Source organism: Chelmon rostratus, chromosome 20, assembly GCF_017976325.1.
Source record: "Chelmon rostratus isolate fCheRos1 chromosome 20, fCheRos1.pri, whole genome shotgun sequence".
NCBI lineage: Eukaryota > Metazoa > Chordata > Actinopteri > Chaetodontiformes > Chaetodontidae > Chelmon > Chelmon rostratus.
In genome coordinates this window covers 4,469,154-4,491,335 of record NC_055677.1, presented here as the reverse complement: position 1 = coordinate 4,491,335, position 22,182 = coordinate 4,469,154, and the positions used below count along the sequence as shown (strand labels likewise).

At 44.5% G+C, this 22,182-nt stretch overlaps 2 protein-coding genes across 2 annotated transcripts; both read right to left on the bottom strand.

The window, feature by feature from the left end:
- Positions 1-407: 407 nt before the first annotated feature.
- Positions 408-9,792, bottom strand: LOC121623707 (integrin beta-1-like). Its single transcript, XM_041961102.1, has 15 exons — positions 9,729-9,792; positions 8,320-8,411; positions 6,879-7,086; positions 6,429-6,599; positions 5,842-6,086; positions 5,265-5,420; positions 4,195-4,290; positions 3,108-3,200; positions 2,862-3,002; positions 2,514-2,719; positions 2,170-2,411; positions 1,842-2,064; positions 1,433-1,668; positions 877-1,043; positions 408-473 (listed from the first exon to the last, which is right to left on the bottom strand). Exons 1-15 carry the CDS (start codon positions 9,790-9,792, stop codon positions 408-410), a joined length of 2,406 nt encoding a protein of 801 aa, XP_041817036.1.
- Positions 9,793-13,095: 3,303 nt separating this feature from the next.
- LOC121624265 (serine/threonine-protein kinase H1-like) lies at positions 13,096-21,325 on the bottom strand. Its single transcript, XM_041961918.1, has 3 exons — positions 21,060-21,325; positions 19,464-20,190; positions 13,096-13,470 (listed from the first exon to the last, which is right to left on the bottom strand). The coding sequence occupies exons 1-3, from the start codon at positions 21,323-21,325 to the stop codon at positions 13,096-13,098; spliced, it is 1,368 nt and encodes a 455-aa protein (XP_041817852.1).
- Positions 21,326-22,182: the final 857 nt, after the last annotated feature.

Below are 22,182 nucleotides of genomic sequence, written 5' to 3'. Positions count from 1 at the left end.
ACCCAAGTTACACAGCTGATCCAACCATCAGCATATATGGGAGATTTTCCTTGCATATGCCTTACAAAATATTACACTATAATTAGCTTTTGTGGATTTTAATAATCCGAGGGAATTAAGTTTGGATGTATCCCACAGACAACTAACCCGAGGAGCAGTTTGTGTGGAGGGGATGCTGCTCGAATGAGTGCGTGCAGTGCATGCAGGGAAGGGGAGGGTTGGAGACCAGCAGTCCGGGGTTTCATATTGAGATCAAAGGGGAGTAAGTCAGACATCAACATCCGTCGCCCCCTCCCGCCAAACAAGTCGGACCAACTGCTGACAGCAGTTCAGATGAAGGATGTTGTTTCATTGTGCTTCACGTCAGGGATCCTGATTGAAAAGTAGATCTGTTTCAGTGGCTGCCATCATTGTTCTTTATACTTCGGGTTGACAGTTGTTGTGATGGCACTCTTGTAGATGGGGTTGTTCCTCTGCAACAAATTCCAAACAAAAGTCATCCTAAGTGATTATTCATTTATTCTGTGTCACATTACTACTGAGAATTTGAGGATGCTGGTGATCAAAACTTGATTTTTTATGTCCTATTGTAAGTTTGCCATAATGTAGTTGCTATGACATGAAAGCAAACAATGCAGCATGTTTATTTTTTGAGGAGGAAACGTCCTGTATGTGGTCATTTTTTAAAATGTCTTTCCTCGGCTCTTTTTGTATTTTCCTGTTTCCTCTGTACCGTGTTTACCAGAATGCTCTTGTTTTACAATGTCACTTGTCAGAATGTCCCTGCAGCAATGTCACCAAGACAAATTCCTGCATTTATTGTACAGCCTCTGACTGACAGGCGTTGACAGAAAGGTTTGTTTGGGCAGGGCTCACCCTGTTCCAGCGTCTCTGCTCCAGCTCTCTCTGGAAGTGGGCAAACTCCCTGCGGTCATGGATGCTCGTGAGTAGTTTCCATAGCAGCAACAAAGACACGCCCAGCACCACAACAGAGGCTGATAGCACTGCGGTAATCAGGATCACGTTCGGACCTGACGGGCATTCTTGACAGACAGGAAGCCATAGCTCTTTACTGGAAACGCATTGCTATAATCATTCTAAGAAGTGTATTTCATGTGAAATGAATACGCATTTAAATCTCATGGTACATGTACAAAGAGCATCAGGTGACTTTATGGAAAAAAGTGGATTAAAATCGACATAAAATAATATTAACAAACAAACCATTAAAAATCTATATTTTTTATTTTAGTTTGTGCTTTTATTCAAGTAATTGGTTGGTTGGTTTTGTTGTAGAGTGAACCATGCCTGACACCATCAGCAAAAAGGACACATTTAAAGTGTTTAATGTAAAATACAACTTTGTTTTCAGACAGAATGTACTGAAATGTTCCATTGTTCCATAAAGAAATGGAGAATTTGGTTTGTTTACCTCGTTCAAGAGCCACATGAGCGTGGACAGAGCCTCCTTTTTGTCTACTCTGCAGCAAGAAGTGCACTCTGCAGGCCTCTGAATCCACCTCCATACACCTGTGACGGCCTGGATAGGGGGGCACCGTTGCTAGCACACCAGCATGACCCACCAGAGTGAGGTTCAGGTGGACACACCTGGTCTCGCACTCCTTTGGATCCAGGCCCAGTGAGAAGGCCCTGCAGAAGATGCATTCTCTGTGGAAAAGACCGTCAGCGTAATCAGATCTGAAGCAGTATTTAAAAAGGAAGGCAATGAAAGAAGATGGAGTTCGTATCTTTTTGTTACTAAGTATCCAGTAAGTACTTAAAAACTTCCACACTCCATTTAAAATTTTCAAAATTTTCAAGAACTAGAAAGATCACGGTACCTGTGCAGGGTGCAGATGCTGGGGCAGGAAGGGCAAAGCTCACAAGTTGGGCCTTGGAAGCGGTTGTCATGGCAGGTACAGGTGCCACAGCGACAGTCCCCTCTGCCCGAACAAATCTGTTCATCCTGAGAAAGACAAGACTCCGAGCCGAGAGGGCACTCACACGCTCTGCCACGAAATGCTGGGTGACATATACACACCCCGCAGGCACACCTGCCGTGCCCTGGGACAGTAAAACACGAGAAAAGGGATGTATTTCAAAATGAGATGTCCCCACTTCTTGGAATATGTGGCACATATTATTTAAGCATGGCTGTCTGTGTGTTACCTCCACACTGCAGGCCTCGGTACTGATCACAGCTGAAATCACTGCATTCGCAGAACTTCCCGTAGTGAGCATGGCTGGGCTTTTTGGTGCTCTTACGGCAAACACACTTCCCACAAACACACTCGCCATGTCCGCTGCACACTTCAGATGCATTATCACGGCGACAAAGGTAGGAGTCAACCGCCTCGCTTGACTCAGATTGATGGCACTCGCACAATGCTCCAACCCTTCCCTCTTTACACCTGTAACACAGGTATCACAAATATCTGTCGCTCGGTTTCTTCCCGAACAACCTGGAATTTAGCTTGTTAACGAAATTGGTGCCATTAAGCCACTTCACTTACCTGCATGTGCCACACTCCAGAGTGCCGTTGCCATGGCTACATGAAGGACTGCGTGGCACCGCGTCCTTTTGACATGAGCACTTGCATATGGGGCTCAGCAGGACCTCAACCTCCTCACTATAGCCTTGGGGCTTAATAATAACGCGGGGTGGTCTTTGTGATGCAGTCATGCACAGAGGTGCTGTAATGCTTACATTAAAGCTCACCTAGAGGGGAGGTGAGAATTCCTTGAGCACAATTCTAATGCTCCACTAATGAGGTAATCATAATTAGCATTACCGTCAATGGCCACATGCTAAGAGCGGCACTCACACAACTTACCACACACAGAGCCACATGACTACACACCTCATCACCTACGGAGATGTTGGAGCACTTCCTCCCCTGCTCGCTGTGCCCAGGCTTGTGGTCCTTACAGCGTGAAGTATAGGAGATGTGATAGCCCGGCGGCAGCTTGCTGTTCTCCATAACAACCTCAGAGGTCAGTGCCTGCAGTCAATAGAGCAGTTAACCCCTTAAAGATGAGGAGGTGTGAGCAGGCTACACACATGAGGCTAATGACCTCTGTGGGAAGGGAGCTTCTGCCTCACTTACATCGTACGCTTCGACTATTATCTGCAGGATGTTGTGGGAGTTGTTGGAAAGCGTTCCGACTGCACATTTTGATGTGCAGATGCTTCTGAGGCCCTGCAGCAAAGCAACAATATCGTCAACATAGATGAATGAATATATGCTTATTGACAGTCCGCCAGCTGATTTATATGCTACTCTTTGAAGCAACCTTTCCATTACGGCGGCATAGAGAAATGTGTTGGTGTCAAGGCATGAAGGCTTGAATTGGTCACGGTCGGAATGCACCCCCCTCTGATGGATGAAGGCAGTCAATGGGAAAGTGGTTGAATTCAAATATAAAACTGAAAAAACAACAACTTAAATGTTACCACTTTTGATTGACCTGCACGGGACACATGTGAATGTCAAACGATAAGTCTGTCGATATTCTGCATTTTTCTAATTGTTAACAAATCCCATAATTACCAAAACCAACAGTGCATTGAATCTGTGTTAACAAAGCCTGATATATTTCATTCCTGTGTGCCGCAGAGCTCCGCTGTTGTCCAAAAGCTATTAAAAACACATCAATGAGCCACCGTTGCACTGGTGGCATGTTTCTTCATTACAAAGCACTCCAACATTGTAGTTTATTTTGAATCAATCCACATGTGCACCGTTCTGCTGCCGTAAATACTCACGAGAGCACCAAATCTGCAGCTGAGAACAGTCCCCACAAATATACCATTTACTCCTGTTCCAGGAGAGTTTGCTAAACACGACACTGGTCTGCTCTTATCTAAAAAAAAAAAAAAGTACTAACACTTTGCTGGTTTTGGTTCATTTATTTAACAGTAACAAAAATGCAGAATATCACCTGATTTAACCTTTTATGCAATGCAACGTGAGGCAATGTGATTCATTTTCAAACTCGATCCACAGTTGCACATTTATGAAACATGCAATTCGTGATTACCCGCATTACATCGGATTTAATAAATAATTATTTACATCTTGGAAGCTTATTCAAAGAGTATTTCTTGGGAAAAAGCTCCATAAAAGTGGTTAAAAGGTGAACTGAATGGTGAATGGTAACCAACCGGCGTCGACCAGTATGTCGCTGCTGTACCTCATACAGATGTGCGACTTCTTCAGTGACCGCGAAGATGATCTGGATGTTCTTCCGTCTCAACGTTTCCGCGACGTGAGCCACCGACGGATAGTCCTGACAGAGCGGAGTCAGGACAGATGCAAAATGCAATGCATAACACTCTGGTGAGAATATATATATGTGTAATCAGTAGTTAAGCATGCTCTGCCTCTTCCCTCTATCGCCGTCCTTCCCCTTCCCCTCCCATCTAACAACTCCTTCTATCGCTCATTTCATTCACTCTCCCTGACAGACTCTCCATTTCCTCCAAATAGATAAATAAGCACCATTCACAGAGGAGCAGCACACGCATCTCGCACATCCATTTTCAGCCTTGGGTGGTCATTTATCCAGACAGAAATAGATTAATAATGTATCTACATTCACTCCACCTGTCAACTGCCTGGACTGCAATGAGGTCAAGAACCGTAACATTCTCACGAACCTAATGAGAGAGCTATATGGATGGGGCAAAGACACACACACAAGCAAATAAATGGGCACAAAGCACCACCCACCACAAATACACAAACACAGTGAGATTAAGAGTTGAAAGCTTCGGTTTGGGTAACTCCACAAACACTCCAGCTGTTTCCCATCAGGGTGTGCCTGTCAGCATCTTCTTCACCCAGGGAACTGTGTTGTTGATTCTGACCTTTAAATCACTGTCTTTGACTTCTGTCTGCTGCAGCCTGGACCTCTATTTCACTGCTAGGATTGGAGACGGGAATCAATTTAGCACGCGCTGCAATATCTGGTCCATAGCATAAACACTGTGTGCTCCTCAGGACCACAGCTACCCGATGCATGCTATACGAACAGAGTGAAAACACACACACACACACACATACACACACACACACACACTGCTGCGATGGCTTGTCCTGCAGCACTAAAGCTTTGGTTCATTTCTGAATATAAGGATGTGATATCACAAATCTGTATCAATCATTTTTTTCCACAAGGGAGAAGAACTTGAAAACAATCTGACAGACAAATGTGAGGCTAAAGTTAGCAAACAATATCTGCATTCAAGCTTGATACCAAACCTGGAAATTTCCTCTGGTGTACACATTTTTGTGCAAGTGGCACTTTCCATCATTGGGAAGTACAATGCCGCCCAGTTTGCCGTCTCCGGCAGAGTGGAAGCCAGCGTCGGTAGAAAACACCAGAAGACGAGTCACATTCCTCCAGCCGATCTGCTCCTGCAAGTGAAGGACATCAAACAGTCAATGAGCTGCCAATTGGCAGCGAATAGAGCACCGTGACTGATATAAGTATTTCTGACAGGCTTTGGGAAAAGAATTACCTCTCTGCTTTTGTATGTAATCAAATGACTGCGGCTGAGCAATACTCGATGCCTTCATGCTCTTTAGGGCTTAAATCAGTCAAACCAGTCATTATGAAATCATTAAAGTCAAATTTCCATATTTGAAAACTCATAATGAGTTTGAAACATACTCAAAACTGACTGGTGCAGTTTCCCAAAGGAAGCTTAGTATTCTGAAACACCCGTCTCATCTATTGTCTGCAGTCTTTCCACTTCCTCCACAAAACGCCCACCCAGAACGAAAACAACAATCTCTGTACTGCAGCCCTGCTCCCAGCCGGGCTTCCTCGCACTACCTCACACACTGCGGCCTGCATCAGGGCATCCAGGCCCCCCTCCGGTGAATCCAGGTTACCCGAGATTCGCTGCCCCCCCACTAGCTCTGTGAAGCGGCTTCCGTTGGCAGTGAGGCTCAGGACGTGGTTGTAGGTGAATGGAGCAGCGCAGGGCCAGGGTTCGGTCCTCTTACAGGGGTTGCTGAGCATGTCCTTCGCTGTGCTGATGTATGGCATCACCGTCTTGTCCACAAATGCACCGAAGCCTTTTGGAGTGGGAACAAATGGAGGGGAGTAAGAAGTAGCGTGAAGTTTTGAGAAGTGATTTCGTGACTGAAGGGTGGAAAGTGAATAACTAATGCTCTCCCTTCTCTCAAAAGCTACCAGTTGTCCTTGAGCAAAGCACTTAAGCCCCGATCGCTCCAGTGGTGCTGCTCAGTGGCCAGTAGTAAGATTATGATTGCACCGGGCAGCTCCCAGGTGTGTAACTGTGTGAATGTGACACAAGGGTATACCATAAAAAGGAGTGTGGAGGTATAAAAAGTTAAGAAAAATGATGTTAGCCTACATTGCAGGTTAAAAGGAAATGGAAAACGAGGCAGGCAAACCCATTCTGAAGTCACTAGTAATATTCCTCATCTCTTCCATGAGGTCAGCTCCCAGCTTCTTGACATTGGGCAGGTCATCCTCCATGGAGAAGGACAGATCCATCAGGTAGTACAGGTCTATGGGAAAGTCGTCCACACGCTTGAACTTTATCTCAAAGCTCTGGGGTTCACCTGCAAATTGAGGATGTGGTGATTCTTTTGGAAACAAAAATCCACTTCCAGAACACTATAAAAGACATCCAGGGTATTTGGAGGCGTTATTGCAATAACAAGACTTTGGAATTCCTGAGGCAGACGTTTATGAGCCTGATGAGACAGAGATCTGAATATGGAAGATATCTCCTTGATGAGATGCAAAAAAAAAAAAAACCCTCTATCATCTGTCATCTAGTCAAAAACACAGGTGGTTTATACATACTGTATCTTTTTCAGTGATGTAAAGACACCCACCTGGCCTCAGGTGGAGGAGGACACTCTGAGGCTGGAGTTGTGTGACCTGTTTATGCTGCCGTTGGCGTCTTGTGGTGATCTTGCGGTTCTTTAGAAGGACAGTGGAACCTCTTGGGTCTTCCAGGCGATCTAAAGGACAGCCCCTCCTCAGCAGCGCCCCGGCTGTGTCACAGCGCTCCCCTACGTGCTGGCCCACTTCTAGAAAATTCTTGACAGAGGTTTAGTTCAATCCCTTATATAAACACTCACCTGAAGACAAAATTACCCTAAATACAATGAGAAACAATAATTTGCATAAATAAATATCTCTGATGTAGTTAAAGTCAGTTATAAAGAGGGTGTGAATGTGATAATGAGAAGTAGCATGCATGTATGTGTGTTTGTGTGTGTGTAAGGAGGTTTGCGTGTGTAAGAGGGAGAGGATGCGTGTATGTGTACATGATTTGAAATGACAGATGCTTCACCTTCCAGACTCTTATACATGATGGCACATTTCATCTCACTTTAGTGGTATTTATGGTACAACAAGCTAAGCTAAGCTAACAAGCTTGTTTAGCACAACATGTCATTTAAAAAAAAAACAGCCTTCAACATATGTTACTGGCGCAGCAGGGACATGCAGTTTTCAAGGGTTTAGATTATTTTTATAGCAGCATTTTCTCAACTTTGAAACATCACAACTGTCTACCAATTTACAACACATCCTCATACCAAAACGACTGAATAAGTTGACAGCCAGTGACTCCCAAAATGACATATATGACCATCACCATACTGGACCTTTGTCATACTGGACCTCCGTCTTAGGTTGAGGTACCAGCTGCTTGGTTAGGTTTAGGAAAAGATCATGGGTTATAATACATTATTGTATGTGATGTAACTTAATAACACACAAACAGCGGTCACCTAGGTGACAGTCCTGCATTTACTTTTTACACCTGACATCCTCCTTTGCTCCTGTCATAATTACTACAGCCACTAGAGGTCATCGCCTAACAATTAACGTAAATAATATGTAATAAATTTTAAATATAACCAAACGTAATATATATGGTATGGCAAGGTGTGCTTAAAAGCTTCAATGAAATCTCAATTTACCCCAACAGTTTTATTCTTGGCATAGTAAAAAAAGCCAATGAAACAACATTTAGCCAATAATACAAAACTGATGCCTTAAACTCTCCTAAACACCTATTTTTGACCTGTGGGTCGAATTGTAAAACTGCAGTGTACTTGATGATGATTGTCAAATAAATGACTGATTGGGCCTTTAGACAAAGGATTAAGTCCAAAAAGAACCTTTTCCACTAAGCCTCACTATGATAAAGGGGCTGAAGTGGCGCATTGAGAAGCTTTCCTGAGGTCCCAAACAGAGCGCAGGGCTGCATTAACAGCGATCCCTTCAAAGAAGGAGGCAGAGTGTGTTTCCGAGGTCACTCACCTCCTCAGCACACCAAGCACAGTGTGGCCCTGCTGCCAGACACTCTCCACAGCTCCTGACCCCCTGACTGTGGCATTCGTGATCTGAATGGTCTGCAGGTGGAACAGAAACCAGCAACAAGTTACACTTTTCCACCACATAAATGTACAATATCACATTGGTGCAGGTGAAATCCTCTTTTCGCATTCTGGTCTGGTTTGTAAAGGTTCGCTTTTGAAGCCAAGGGAGGTTATTTTAGTTTAGATCAGTTTTCCTCTCATTTTTTGTTGCTTATCCATGCAATTGAAATGCAAAAAAACCACAAAACTATCAATCATTAATGTCCACTTTTTGGGGGCAGTTGCCTAGCAACAGTGCACTCACAATTTACCACTTGAAAACCGTGTATATTTTGTACTTGACTTTCCATATCTGAAATACAACCTCAGATATTCCATTTGAAGGCAGCCTGTGATCTGTATTGTACTGCTGGCAGTCTGGAGGCCCACCAGCCACATTGGATATCCACACACGTTTATACCTCCTTATTCCCATGCAGTAGACACAGATTTTTAGGAAATACAACCACTAGATTCGTCCAATCCATTTCCAGGCCACAAAGTGATTTTCAGACTTCAGAATCTCATGGAAATTCCTGCTGTATTTATGTTTTTAGAAATGTTGGGGCTCAGCATCCGGCCACAATACATCAACGAGCTACTTATCACAAACTGGCTGCTTTGGATGTTACACCTGTGGCCTTCCAGGGACCAGCCGCCTTCCAGGAACATCCAAATAGAATCATTGCACCCCTTTAGGTGAAATCTTTAAGTTTATGCTGTGTGTTGGTATTGTAATTTACGTGCCATTAGCCATGTTTTCATCTAGAAGAAGAAGAAACAAAACCATGACCACCTACAAGAGAAGGCAAACCAAATATAATGTGTTCATCAGTGAGCTTCAGGGGTACTAGCAGTAAGATTTTGTTACCTTTATACAGACCAAGGTTAGCTGTTTCCTCATTTCCAGTCTTCATGCTAAGCTAAGCTAACCGCTGCCTGGCTGTAGCTTCATATATAGACCTGAGAGAGCTATTGATCTCCTCATCTAACTCTCAGCAAGAAAGCAAATGAGCATATTTCCAAAAATGTCAAGCCGCTCCTTTAATTCATCATTTGAATCCAACCTGTTCCATTTCACTGAAATGCCTCACAGAGGTGAATCCATGCCCACCTGCTGTCCCATCGCATCTGAGTCTACGATGCATTCAAAACGGAGCCGCACAGCCCCGAGGAGATGACAAGTGCAAATTTTAAGTGGCAAACAACTGGTGGGATCCAGGCTACAATCTAAATGAGAATTTCTGAGTAGGGAGAATAATGAGACAGTTTACTTTTATTGCATCCTCAATGAGAAAAGTATTGACCCACCCTGTGCTCCTGTGGCGTTGCATCTGCAGCACAATAACAGGACAGCGGCAAATAGCGGGTTCATCTGGGGGAAAAAAAAAAAAGCAGGAAAGCAATTTACTGACTAAAAACGTGGAGCATTCTTTCCTCTCAAATCATTAAGGTGGAGTGGAGTTGTAATTGCTGTTTAAAGAAAATAATCTCTACACTGAGCAGCTCACAAAAGACCCCAATATTTGATCTACTGGGTGTTTGGTTTATACGATGGAAATAAGAAGCACTTACCTTGAACCATTCGACTGTGTGGAGACACACATGAAGGGAAGAAGGGGTATCTATCCTCTGGGGGAGGTACCAGATGGTTCCTCTATACATCCTGTACGGCACATGAGCTTGGGGACTCCACCGCCACTCCCTCCTTCTGTTATCCTCTTTCTTATAGTGGCCAGAAGTGGATCTGCCAGCTTATGTTTCAGGGTCCTGAGCAGCAAATGATCTCTTCAAGTAAGGCCAAAGATAAAGAGAATAAGTCCTCGGTTTTCTGCTGAGAAAAGCCGAAGAAAAGAAAAAGACACTTTCTGTCATACTTGTCCTCATACAGCACGGGGTTGGCCTTAGAGAGCAAATGCTATCGCCTACATTTTTTCTGCCATGCTGTGCTTTCTTAGTTGCTTGGCCTTGCTGACCGCTGTATGAGACTAAAGCCTGTACAGAAAAACAGTGACCCAACTGCACCCGAGCTAAATGAGTTCTGAGGATGTGTTTTTTGCTCAAAATCTGCCTTACCTATGCAGAAGCATGGGAGTTTTCCCCTTCTTGCAAAAGCCCTTAAACCTCAGACTGACCTGCAGCACAAGGTAACGAGCCAAACAAATAGTATAAAGGTGAATCCACAGCTAATGTTGATTTGTTTGCATTTATCTAGTGTTATTGCAATTTTATCCCGCATGGAAATAAACTGCACAGTGATGGCATGGCATCACAGACTAAAATAATAGAAGGATTATCTGCAGTAATGTATTAAGGACTGGAAGTAAATACTGTATGTGGCGCATTTCTTTGAGATCAAGCAGCTTTCACTGCCCACTCTAAACAAACTGCAGCCGCTGAAGACAATGGAATTAGTCCGTGTGCAGAATGAGACGGACAATACGGTGAAGCGACAGTTGGTTTGTTATTCCCTTTAGAAAGATAATAGCAATGAGACTGGAATGATAATAGTTATGAGAGGAAAAAAAAGACCACTTTCCATTATTGTTGACTTCTGTTTGGTTTAATTCAATTCAAATTTCTTTATCAGTCTGTGAGTGGAATTTTGTTTGCAGACACAGTTTCAAATAAAAATGCAGAACAAATCGCCTCCTCCTCCACCATGCAGTCAAACATCATTTGATAACACCAGATATGGACTCAATTGTGCAACACAATTCAAACACTTCAGTAAAAAATACAAGGTTATTCCACAGCCACATCAGGCCATGTCATTTTGGGTGGAAAAAGTTTCCGTGAGTCATTTTAATCAGCAAATGGAGCTCTAATCAAGGCACAAGGACACAACCATACACCGTTAACTTCAGCAATTTCCAGAGATTTCCTCTTTGCCCACTTCCACTACATCGCTCTCTCTGTATTTCTGCTTGCAGACACACTTGTTCCAAAATGCACCAGCGGCTCTCGTCTCCTTCCCAAAGGGACATTGATCTCAGGTCACTGAGTATGGGCAGCCATTGAAAGGCATTAACAACTCTCCAGTGCTCCCTGCTGGAGAAATAATGCATGAGCCTCATCCAAATGACATCATCCATATTCACAATTTAGTAAGGCACTAAATAGAGGCTTGTTGTTTCTGTGAGACTGAAGTGTTTGCTCTTAGTAGTAACCAAGACTGAATTAGGCAAACAGCTGTGTTTTACCAGCAAATTAACACTAATTAATCAGTTTGACAATAAATAACAATAATAAATCAGTGCCTTCTGACTGGCCTTTCCTGGTGCTTTCACCTGCATCTCATGGTCTTTATTAGCAGATAAACAAACTCAGTGAGATCGACTGAAAGCTGAAAGCTCCAGAAAGTCTTGCAAGTTGCATTGTTTTCAAGGTCAAGCATGAAAACCACGACCTCTTCTGCTGGTTTTGAACAAATTTTGCAGAAAAGAAATGGACCTTGAGATAAGATATTTGTATCAAAATGTGTGTGTGTGTGTGTGTGTGTGTGCTACCTTCACTTATCAGACACTTGATTGCACAAAATATCAATAAATTAAAGTTATTCCTAAAGTCAATAACGGGCAGAAGAAAATGGTGCATGTTCTTTGACATTTTCTTGTCATTTTCTATGAAGTGTTTACATTTTGTTTGTCTAATCTTTCTTCTGGCCCTTCTGTTGAAATTTGTCCTTTTTATCCTTGCGTGTAAATCTAAGTCTCCACAGTGCAATACAACACATACTTTATCTGCAACCAAAAGCGTTAATCGAAAGAAATCTACCATATATAATGTGTCATATTGCTAAACAAGACAAACTTCATTGGGAATTATGACTGCATCCTACTTGCACTTTAATGCACTTTCAGAACTTTTCCCACTCCTGATACTTGGATTACCATTTTAATCTAAAACTTCTCACTGGAAAAAAGGGGTTATTTTGAATTTGGTGTTGTTTACAGCTTACATAATGTTTGGGGGAGAGAAGAGAGCTCTTAAAACCCAGAGCTTCATTTTAACTTGATAGAGGCCTGTCAACAAATATCTGGATTGTGCTTTCAGTGGTTACACAGGACTGTGGGTGCTGCTACGTAGGAGGACTGACAACAAAAGAAAAGACTACAGCATATTTGCTTCTTTCTGCCTAAAAATGTTAAAAAATGTAAATCTTCCTGCTGTTTGGTGGTGGGGAGTTCAAATTCTGTTCTAAAAAAAGAAAAGGATCATAGCAGAAGAAGCAAGTTTTTTTTTTTATCCTCCTCGCTAAGATTAGCCTCCATATCTCAAATGATGAATTTCTAATTTTTGGAGTGAACCTGTTCACAGGCATGTAATGTGGTGACTCATGATGATCTAGATGAGATCTTGAAGCCATTAGCCTGAGCTGTGAATAGCCAGGGGCTTGTGGAGGTGAACAGATCTGTCTCAATACAAACCTGGACCTCAAAACTGAAGCTATTCACTAACAGCTAACCCAACCATAAGAAACTAATGGAGGCTGGAACTCAGCCTTCAGGGGGACCTGGGTTCCTGACTGAAGTCCAGAGAAGAGAGGGAACTTTTTGTGGCACAACACCTGTGTCAGACACTTTGGCTCCCTATTTGCAGCTTTGTGATTGCAATACACACTGAGCTGGGGCAGCTGGTTCCATCCCCTCATTAGCCTTCTCATGAATCTGTTGCATCAGTTGGATGGCGATGATGCTCCTGGAGCCCTCTGGCTGGCTGTTGCATGGCTCTCTGAGGCTGACTCAGTCCAGATGCTCTGCCTAGCTGCCGCTTTTGGTTTTTCTCCAGCCACGTTAGCCTTTCCAGGCCCTACGCCGCTGGAGTCGGCGGAGCTCACAGTTCTGCTGGAGCCCCGGGAGGAGCTGCGCGACGCCCGCTGCCTGAGGTTCTGAGAAATAGATCGATGGAGGTTCCTCACGGAGGAGCTGGCTGCCATGGTGACCACCCACGGGTGATGGATGGCTTGGTCAGCCGTCAGGCGGGCGGTCGGGTCCAATGGCAGCAGGCGCCGGATAAAGTCCTTGGCCAGGTTGGACACGGAGGGCCAAGGCTGTGGAGGAGAAGAAGCAGAGCATGAGTGATTACTGTCAGCGTTCATATAAAAACACTCACCCTAGAAGATGTCAGCTCAGCCTCCACACACAGACACTCTCAGTCCTCCAAAGGCACCGTCTGGGTATCCAGACAAGATTCAAAGCCTCTTCAAAGTGGGATGCAAGATTTCATTCTTACAAAGCAATAAAACTATGATCCGTGTGCTCTGCGGGCCTAACAAGCAGAACTAAACTCAAAGAAAAGCTAAATGTCACTGGGCAAAAGGAAGCAGAAGTCTTGGGAAGCCTGGGAGGTAGGACAGTCGTGCCGTATGTGTGGGATTTTGGCGCATGTTTATTCTTAGCCTGCATTAGCTTCACAATAAAGGCACCAAAGATGAGCCTCCCTGGGATCTTTTGCTCTTTGTTAATTCAAATAGCAAATCATTCCCCTTGTCATGACCCAAGCTGACATTCAAGAATGCTTTGAAATCCGCCATGGCATCTTTCCAGTGGGAGAGAAGACACCAGAATCATTATCATAATTCAGAATCATTCAATTATTCATCATGACTTCGGTTCTTTGTCATGAAGACAACATTGTGGGGGCTTGCCTCAGGAAATTGATAACCTTTGTGCTTCCATCTGATTTTAACTACAATATTACTGATGCAGACGCTGAATTAGATTGATCAGATTAGAAAGATGGCAGAAGGCAACTGGGTTCGGAGATTGAGCCATAGCACAATAACCTTTATCAGTGTCAAAAAGCAAACACATCCTCTTTCTCCGCATCACGTTTCGCTGGGATTGTTGGATGCAGTCAGCTGCTTCCTCAATCACTTCTATCTCACTCTCTCATCTTTAACATACAAAAATATTTCCTCAGTCACCCACCAATTAGCTCAAATATTCTCTACCGTGTCCGGCTGCGGAGAATAAGAGCTAAATACAGTCAAATGTGTGTGTGCAAAATTCGCACAGACTAAATCTCGCTCTTTAGGGAGGTCTCGCTCTCCATTTTAATCCTGAAATGCATTTCTCTCCCCTTTTTTTGTCTCTCGCCAAGTAATGACAATTAATCAAGCATGAAATTGACAATCGCGAGACTGTTGCCGGTGAGAGGAATTCAAAGAAGCAGGGACTCGCTTATTCTCAGAGCACCGACTGGAGAGAAGAGTGTGTGCGAGCACAGCGCAGAGCCGAACCAGTCATAAAAACGCTTCTCGCTCAAACTTTCTTCTCACTGTGCTGTCATTTCACACCTGAGAGGCAGGCAGAGTGACACCCGATTTCCCTGGGAGGGAGAGAGAGCGTCTGATTGGGCTCCCGCGTCTAACAAGTCTGGCTTTCCTCCTCGTGTAGCTCTGGTGGTGATCAGTGCCCTGAAATGCACGTTTGATGGCAGACGTGGCCAGAAGATGCACTTTTTGTCCTGTGCGAGAGCTGGTGAAGCCCTCACCAGGTGGGAATGATGCAGGAAAAAAGATCTTTGAAGAGGTAGCAAAAGTTTGCCCCCCTCCTGCTATCAACACGGCAGACTTAAAGAAGAAGAGACATAACAGTGTTGTTTTCCTGGAACGGAGCCACCTGCAGGAAGTTTATCTCTCTCCCTTATTTTGAACATCTTTCACGTCATAATACACAAAGGCTTTATTGTGTTTGGTGGAGGAGGTGAGAGCCGGTGTTATACATCACTGTTGAGGGGGGAGCTAGCCGAAGAGGAGGGAGACAAACGGTGTGCAGATATGGCACCAGCAGCGGAGAAACCTAAGGGGCTCGGTTTATTGAGCAACATCTTGTTAGGGTGAATGAGGAGCGCTGCTGACTGTGTTTTCGGCGTGCTACATCTTTACCTGACAAAGCTGTAATTGCAACAAATGAAGAAAACACTAGAAGGTTGGATTACGCTAATGTGATCACGAGGATAATGCACTTTTGACTAATGAACCGCTCCACATGAGAGTCTCCACCTCACAATTGACTCATATCTGATTCACCTGGCAGCATTTCCTGAGAAACAAAGCCAAGTTTAAATATGCCTCATCATAATGAGTCCAAATGGGGAAGGTGGCCTGTTGCTAATTCAGGTGAAACTCGCAGCTAAGCCACGGTAATCAAAACATCAATACCCGGATGCAGGAGAGATTGGGCTGTCATGTACAACACACCGTGGCAAAGCGGAGGCTGGGCTTGTTCGCATGGCGCTCACCAGGGGGCAGGCTGGGCCAGCCGTTACCCAGGCTGCCCTGCTGCTGAGAGGTGCAGATGTTTGGGCTGGGTCGTGATAACAATCAGCAGAATGCAGAGGAGGTTGCCACCGAGGCTGCCGCCGCGCCTCAAATGATGGATTTGTGCTTTACATACGAAAGGCTGCCACGCATGCACACACACACGCACATGCACAAATCCACTTATACACTCGCACGCGTTCGATGAGATGCCCTGATTCCGTGCGAGGGAAGCGCTCCGCCCTACACGAGGCGAACGGATTGAGTGATAAGGTGCGAAAAGCCCCCGAGGCTACACCCGCTCTTCCTCCGTCCCCTCCTCTCTTTTCCCTCCAATCTCCCCCACCCTGCCATCCATCCCCCACCCTCCCCTCTGCTGTTGAGTAAGCGCAGCAGTGTGAATCTGCGCAGGTCTTTAGGCCACGGGCTGTTGCACCTGTGGGGGGGAATGTATGCATAGCGTGTCTGTGTGTTGAGGGAAGGTGGGGGGGGGTACTGGGGAGACTGAATCGTGGGCAGGTGCCAGAGGCCATTTGCATTTCTTAGTGAGTCTCACGTCCATCTTACTGCTGAAATCCCCAGCCCACCCACACTCACACACACACACACACACTCACTCACTGCATCTCCCTATTCTGCTTCAACAAACACAAAAGGTTACTGATACTTGGGAAGAATGTTTGTAATTGCAGCCCTTGAGTATTAATTTGCATAATAGAGAAGAAGAGTAACTTTCGAAATCTTTGTGTCCATCTGGGAAAGTGATTGTACCTGAAGTTAATCCTTTTTCATTACTCGTCTTTGTTGAATACTGATTCACGACAACATCATTCTGCGGCTCCTATCGATGAATAACAAACTGGTGTGTTACATAACGGTGCAACCTATTGACCTGGTTTGGAATGAGACTCTCCGACTTTAAATGAATAACTCACTCTTGCCAATAACTAGACAGTATTTGAAGGAGATTCATAAATGCAGATTCATAGGTAACCAAAATAAATTAAAAAGGGATTTAATAAGGCAGTGGTGCAATTTCTCAAAAGAAAATGACAATAGTTGTGTTTTAATTTGCATCTTGATTTACCAAATGGTTTCTCCTCTCCCACTTCATCATTTATTGGTCCTTGTTGGGCTAAATTGTAGTGCATTGTCGCATCTCTGCCAGGGGGGGCAGATTGTGTATTAGCACCAAATGCAGGTGACAGCCAGTTAAAGCCTTTGTGGGTCAGTGGTTAGCGCTGTTATCTTAGCCAGGTTGTACCCTTCTACATTCAAGGTTATACCCCTGCAGCCCACGATCCATTTCAACACTCTGATCATTTTTAAAGGCTCTATGGTTTCAGTTTCTCATGTGACAACATCGCAGTAGGAAAAGCAAACATGTAGGTAATAAAATTAATGATGGCTGAGTTCCATTTAGCTGCTTCAGTTTTAGGGTCCTCGTATTGCCAGTCCTGTCATACTGTCATGGCTGACTGGGACACTTGAATAGGAGAGAGCCATCGTTAATGTTGTTAGTAACAGCTTCGTTTTTACTGCTAACAGGCCTATTGTACTGACATGTGATCACACAGAGGAGTAACATCCTGAGTCAGACATTACTCCCTGTTACTGCAGGCAAAGCAGCATCTTAGTCCCTGTGATTTATTCACAAATGTTTTACTTTGCTAAGAGAGCCTTGCTGGATGTGTTTATGTTGCTGTAAGTACATTCCTGGTGTTTCAGTCACTCTCATCATTACACCCCATTGCTATGAACGGCATCATGTGCATTTTGCAGGACTCTGTTCCACTTCAATTGGCAGACAGCTCCTTTCAAATGAAACTCCTCTGGTCAAGTTAAATACGTGCAGGGACTCGCTCAGGCTGTTCAAGCAAAGAGGAGCACCCTTCGGAATGACATGAAGAACCCTCGTGGCGGCAGAGGTCCACATTTTGTGGACACTTGTGAACCTTCATCACACATTACAACATAATTATCAGAGTGTGTGTGTGTGTGTCTAACTGTGTTGTCAGTCTATCAGAGAGGGTGGATGTTTGCACATGACGGAGAATAAGTGTCTTGTCAAAACGGAAATGTGATTGATGGCTTGTCCATCAGCCATGTATGATGTCTTCATACTGTCATCGTATGAATTTGCAGATTGATGTCTTCACTGCATCTCAGTGGGCTGTAAGATGCGCCACTTGACGTCCTATGAAATGTGGTTTCCAGCTTTGTTCCCAGGGATTTTTCTCCACCAGTGTGGCCGACATACGAGCTGTGTCGAAAGCCACCGTAAAAATAAGTGAAATAAGCCCTTGCATAAACTCTAGAAGGATTTTGCACTATTGTTCAGTTGGTGGTCAGTGCAGCGGTAAACACAGGGATAATAGTCCAGGGCCTATGTAAGGGAGCCTCTTGTATGCCAGACTAAAATGTCAGACTGCATCCCTGAGAATCGGGCCAGGCTTAAAACCCAGTGAATAATCCAGCCTTGGGTGTAATCAGCGTGAAAGAACAAGCCCAAACTCACCACTGAGCTTGACAGAATAGGCTGTTAAAAATACCCACTTCAGTTATGTGACAGAGGAAAAAAAAAAAAAATGCGGGGCCGCCTTTTCCCCATTTCGAAGCATTCTCAAAGAGCCGTAGCGAGCGGAAACTCGAGACATCACAACAAACTTTCGCATATCCAGTTTTGGGCTTTACGGTGTTGCAGAGGAAGGGATGAGAACGAGGAAAAACTCACCTAAGTTACCACACTTGCACTGTCACATGTTGAAAATGCTCTACTTATACCAGGCAAGGATGGAATAATGTTGCTATTTCTGGTGGTTCTAATAGCATAACGGTGCTTTAGGTGTGCATCATTCTTGTGCAGTCAGTAGATGTAACAGACGTACGTGAACAGATGTGTTGCCAGGGATGCATAATTGCACAAAGCATGCACATCATACACAACAAACCAGACTGTGTTTTGGGGAAAAGGCCAAATGTCAAAATGGAAACAGCAGATGGCAGGTTTATTTGAATTTTTTTTTCTTTTGAGGCAGTGGAAGCACAAATAGTCTTATTCACTGGGTTGAACCTTAGCGGGCCAAAGAGCTACAACTGGCCAAAACTACAGCTTTTCAAGTGAAACTGTGTTCCTGAGCTTCTGGTTAGCATCCACAAAACAAAAAGAAAAAGCTGCCACTTTGACTATGAGTGGAGGGAATATTTGGGAAGAGTGTCAAAACACTCTCAAAATTGCATCACTAGAAGCAGAGATCAAGTCTACGTTATGCGCAAGGCGTCTGTAAGCGTTCAGAGAAAGGCAACTTCCACCTTTTCTAGGAGAGAATATTTCCGAGAAGCAGCTTTAACAGTATCTGCTGCATAGGCTGCTGCTCCGTTTTTGAGCTATAAATAAATGCTTGTGTGAAGATATTAAAATGCATCTATTTTATAAGTATTGTATTGCTATTGCATAGAAACTTGCACCTTGAAATACCATGGTTCCTTGGAATTGCTCATTGAGTTGTAGCACGAGCTGCACCTGCTACATAGCCATATACATGATGCATGCCCATCCACCATCAAAACCTCCTCACCCTTGGTTTCTGACTTGCTACATATAGAGTGCACTAACACTGGTATTGGATATCAATCGTGGGGTGCAGAATCATTCAATATGCATGTATTTCCTCGGGATACTGAGCTGGTAATATGATTATTTTGCTCCTAGAAGATCCGTTTGCAAAGAAGAAATGCAACTAAACTCCGACCTGCAATGAAAAGCCCAGTAAACTTACATCTCCATGGAAACTGTATTTTCCTCTCACAATGGATCTGAAGAGCCGTGTGCGACTGTCGTCCTCAAACGGCATGGATCCACTCAGCACAATGTAGGCGATCACCCCCACGGCCCACATGTCCACTGCACAGGAATAGGGTCTCCTCAGCAACACCTCAGGGGCCAGGTACTCGGGAGTTCCACACGTGGTTCTGAGGGACCAAGTTCTGTCTGCTCCGGCATCATCTCCGCCATCGCTCCCCTCACGGCCTGAAACCTCAGACCCTGCTCCTGTGCCGCCAAAAGTAGCCAATCCAAAGTCGGTAACAAGCAGTCTGGAGTCGGCCCCGGGGTGGTAGTACAGAAGATTCTCAGGCTTCAGGTCTCTGTGGGTGATACCCAGGTTGTGCAGGTATCCCACCCCAGCCAGCACCATCCGGAGGGCCAGGGTAGCGTCCCTCTCTGTGAAATGGCCCCTGCTGACGACGCGATCCAACAGCTCCCCTCCTGTGGCCAGTTCCAGCACCATATAAACCCTCTGCGGGAACTGAAACACCTCAATCAGCTGAATCACATTAGTGTGGCTCACCCGCTGCAGCACCGCCAGCTCCGAGGCGCACACCTCACGGCCCTCTGGGGCCTCTACTTCCATCATTTTTATGGCAAAAGGCTGGCGAGTCGCCCTGTGCTCCACACGCACGACGCGGCTGAAGCTTCCTCGACCGATCAGAGCCTTGATGTCGTATCTGACAGGGCAGAAGGGAAATGATGAGTCTGTACAGCATAAGCATCCCATGATACACTGTTGCAAAGCACTCAACGTCTCTCACTGCAGCTGCAGCTGTGATGAATGGGACGATATCTGCATGTTGTATAGCCTACTGCAGCAAAGTCATCCAGGCAAATAATATATATGCAAGTATTCCGATTTACATCAGATACGAACAAAACAATACTATATATAATATATACAACCCTGATTCCAAAAAAGGAAAACAATGTGATCATTCGCTGATATATCTAATGTTTGACCTCATCAGCTTCAGTGGTTTTTGTAAATATCTGCTTATTCTGAATTTGATGCAGCAACATGTTTCAGACAAGTTGGGAGAGGAGCAACAAAAGACTGGGAAAGTTGTGGAACACTCCAAAAACACCTGTTTGGATCATTCCACAGGTAAACAGGTTGATTGGTAACAGGTGATAGCATCATGATTGGGGGTGAAAGGAGCATCCTGGAAAGGCTCAGTGGTTCTGTTGCTCACAGGGTTGAGATGATATCTCTTGTTTACAGTGCAGCCTCAGTTATTCAGCATTTCCGCTCTTTTTTTCTCTCTTTCTTTTTTAAAACAGTAAATTGCTTGAAATTGGAAAGATAAAAGCAGGTCACTCATCAAGTACGATTAGAGCAACATGTTGTTTTTCCAAAAATCCTTTTTTTTTTTTGGCAGAAAGCAAAATCACATTTTCACATAATTGATGTTGGAACAGTTCACAGTTTAACTCCCCCCCCCAAAAAAGCCACGTAATACAGTAGATTTTCATTTTAATGATCTCAGCATGTGTTAACACGATATATAATACTTACTACGAAGTATTAATCCTTACTATTTACCTTGCTGTCACACGTGGATCAAACTTGTCCTTGTACTTGGCACCTCTGTCCTGGTTTCGTCCATGTTTGAGCGTCTGCTGCTGGACGTTTGGTGCCCGTTGAAGGTTCTTAACGCTGGTACAAAACCACGGACCTCTTTGCTTCTCTGTACTCTTCTTCGGCTCGTCATCATCATGTGCCTTAGTAAAGGCCACGAGCGACTGCACTACACTCACGTAGCCCCTCTTGGATGCCCCAGGCGGCACCTTACTGTTCCCACAGCCCATCACTCAGAGGCAGCAAGCCATCGCCACAGAGGGAACAAAAAAGCCCTACATCTGAACTGAACGCAGCCTGGAAATGATAATGAAAGATTACACGGCAGCAGCTTGTTTCTGCAGGAGCTTTCAGGCGCGTATTCAGGCGGGTGTTGCTTGGGGTGTGTTAACAGCAACAGCAGGCTCCACCTACTCAGCCGGTTGGAGCTTGGCAGGTGTGTGAACTCACTTATGTGACAGAAGTTTCAGGCAAACGGAAGCTGTTTGAAGCTATTGTTGCTCCTCGTACAGTAGACTGCCACAATGATCACAGCCTGGAGAAGTCAGCTGTGGAAGTCAAGATTCCAGTCACACAGCAGCAAAACTATAACGCAGCATGTAGACACGGAAATATTCCTGAAATGATTTTAAAGCGTTGTTTGGTAAACTTCATTGGCACTAAAAATGGCCGCCAGCTTTGGAAGCTCTGTTCTCTTTAAAGACATGTCAGGACAAAATGCTCCGTTTAGGTGTTTCCAGTAATTTCCACCATCCGGAGTAAACTGATAACAACATGACACAGACAGCAACAATGAGGAAGACCAAGATAGTACGGTGTAAACTGCCAGCGGTGGACAGACACCTGCTTCACTGAAGTATTAGGTACTTTTATTTGAGTGCATTTCTATTTGATGCTATACTTGACTACATTACTACTACTACTACTTTTTTGGGAAATATTGTACCGGTTTTGCTCCATATGACAGCTGGAGTCACGAGTTCATTTGCAGATTAAAGGGGTCCCAGGTCAAAGGGCAGTATACTTTAGTGTATTACAAATAGAATTGAAGTATAAAAAAGTGATTACAAGCCCACTTTTACCCTTT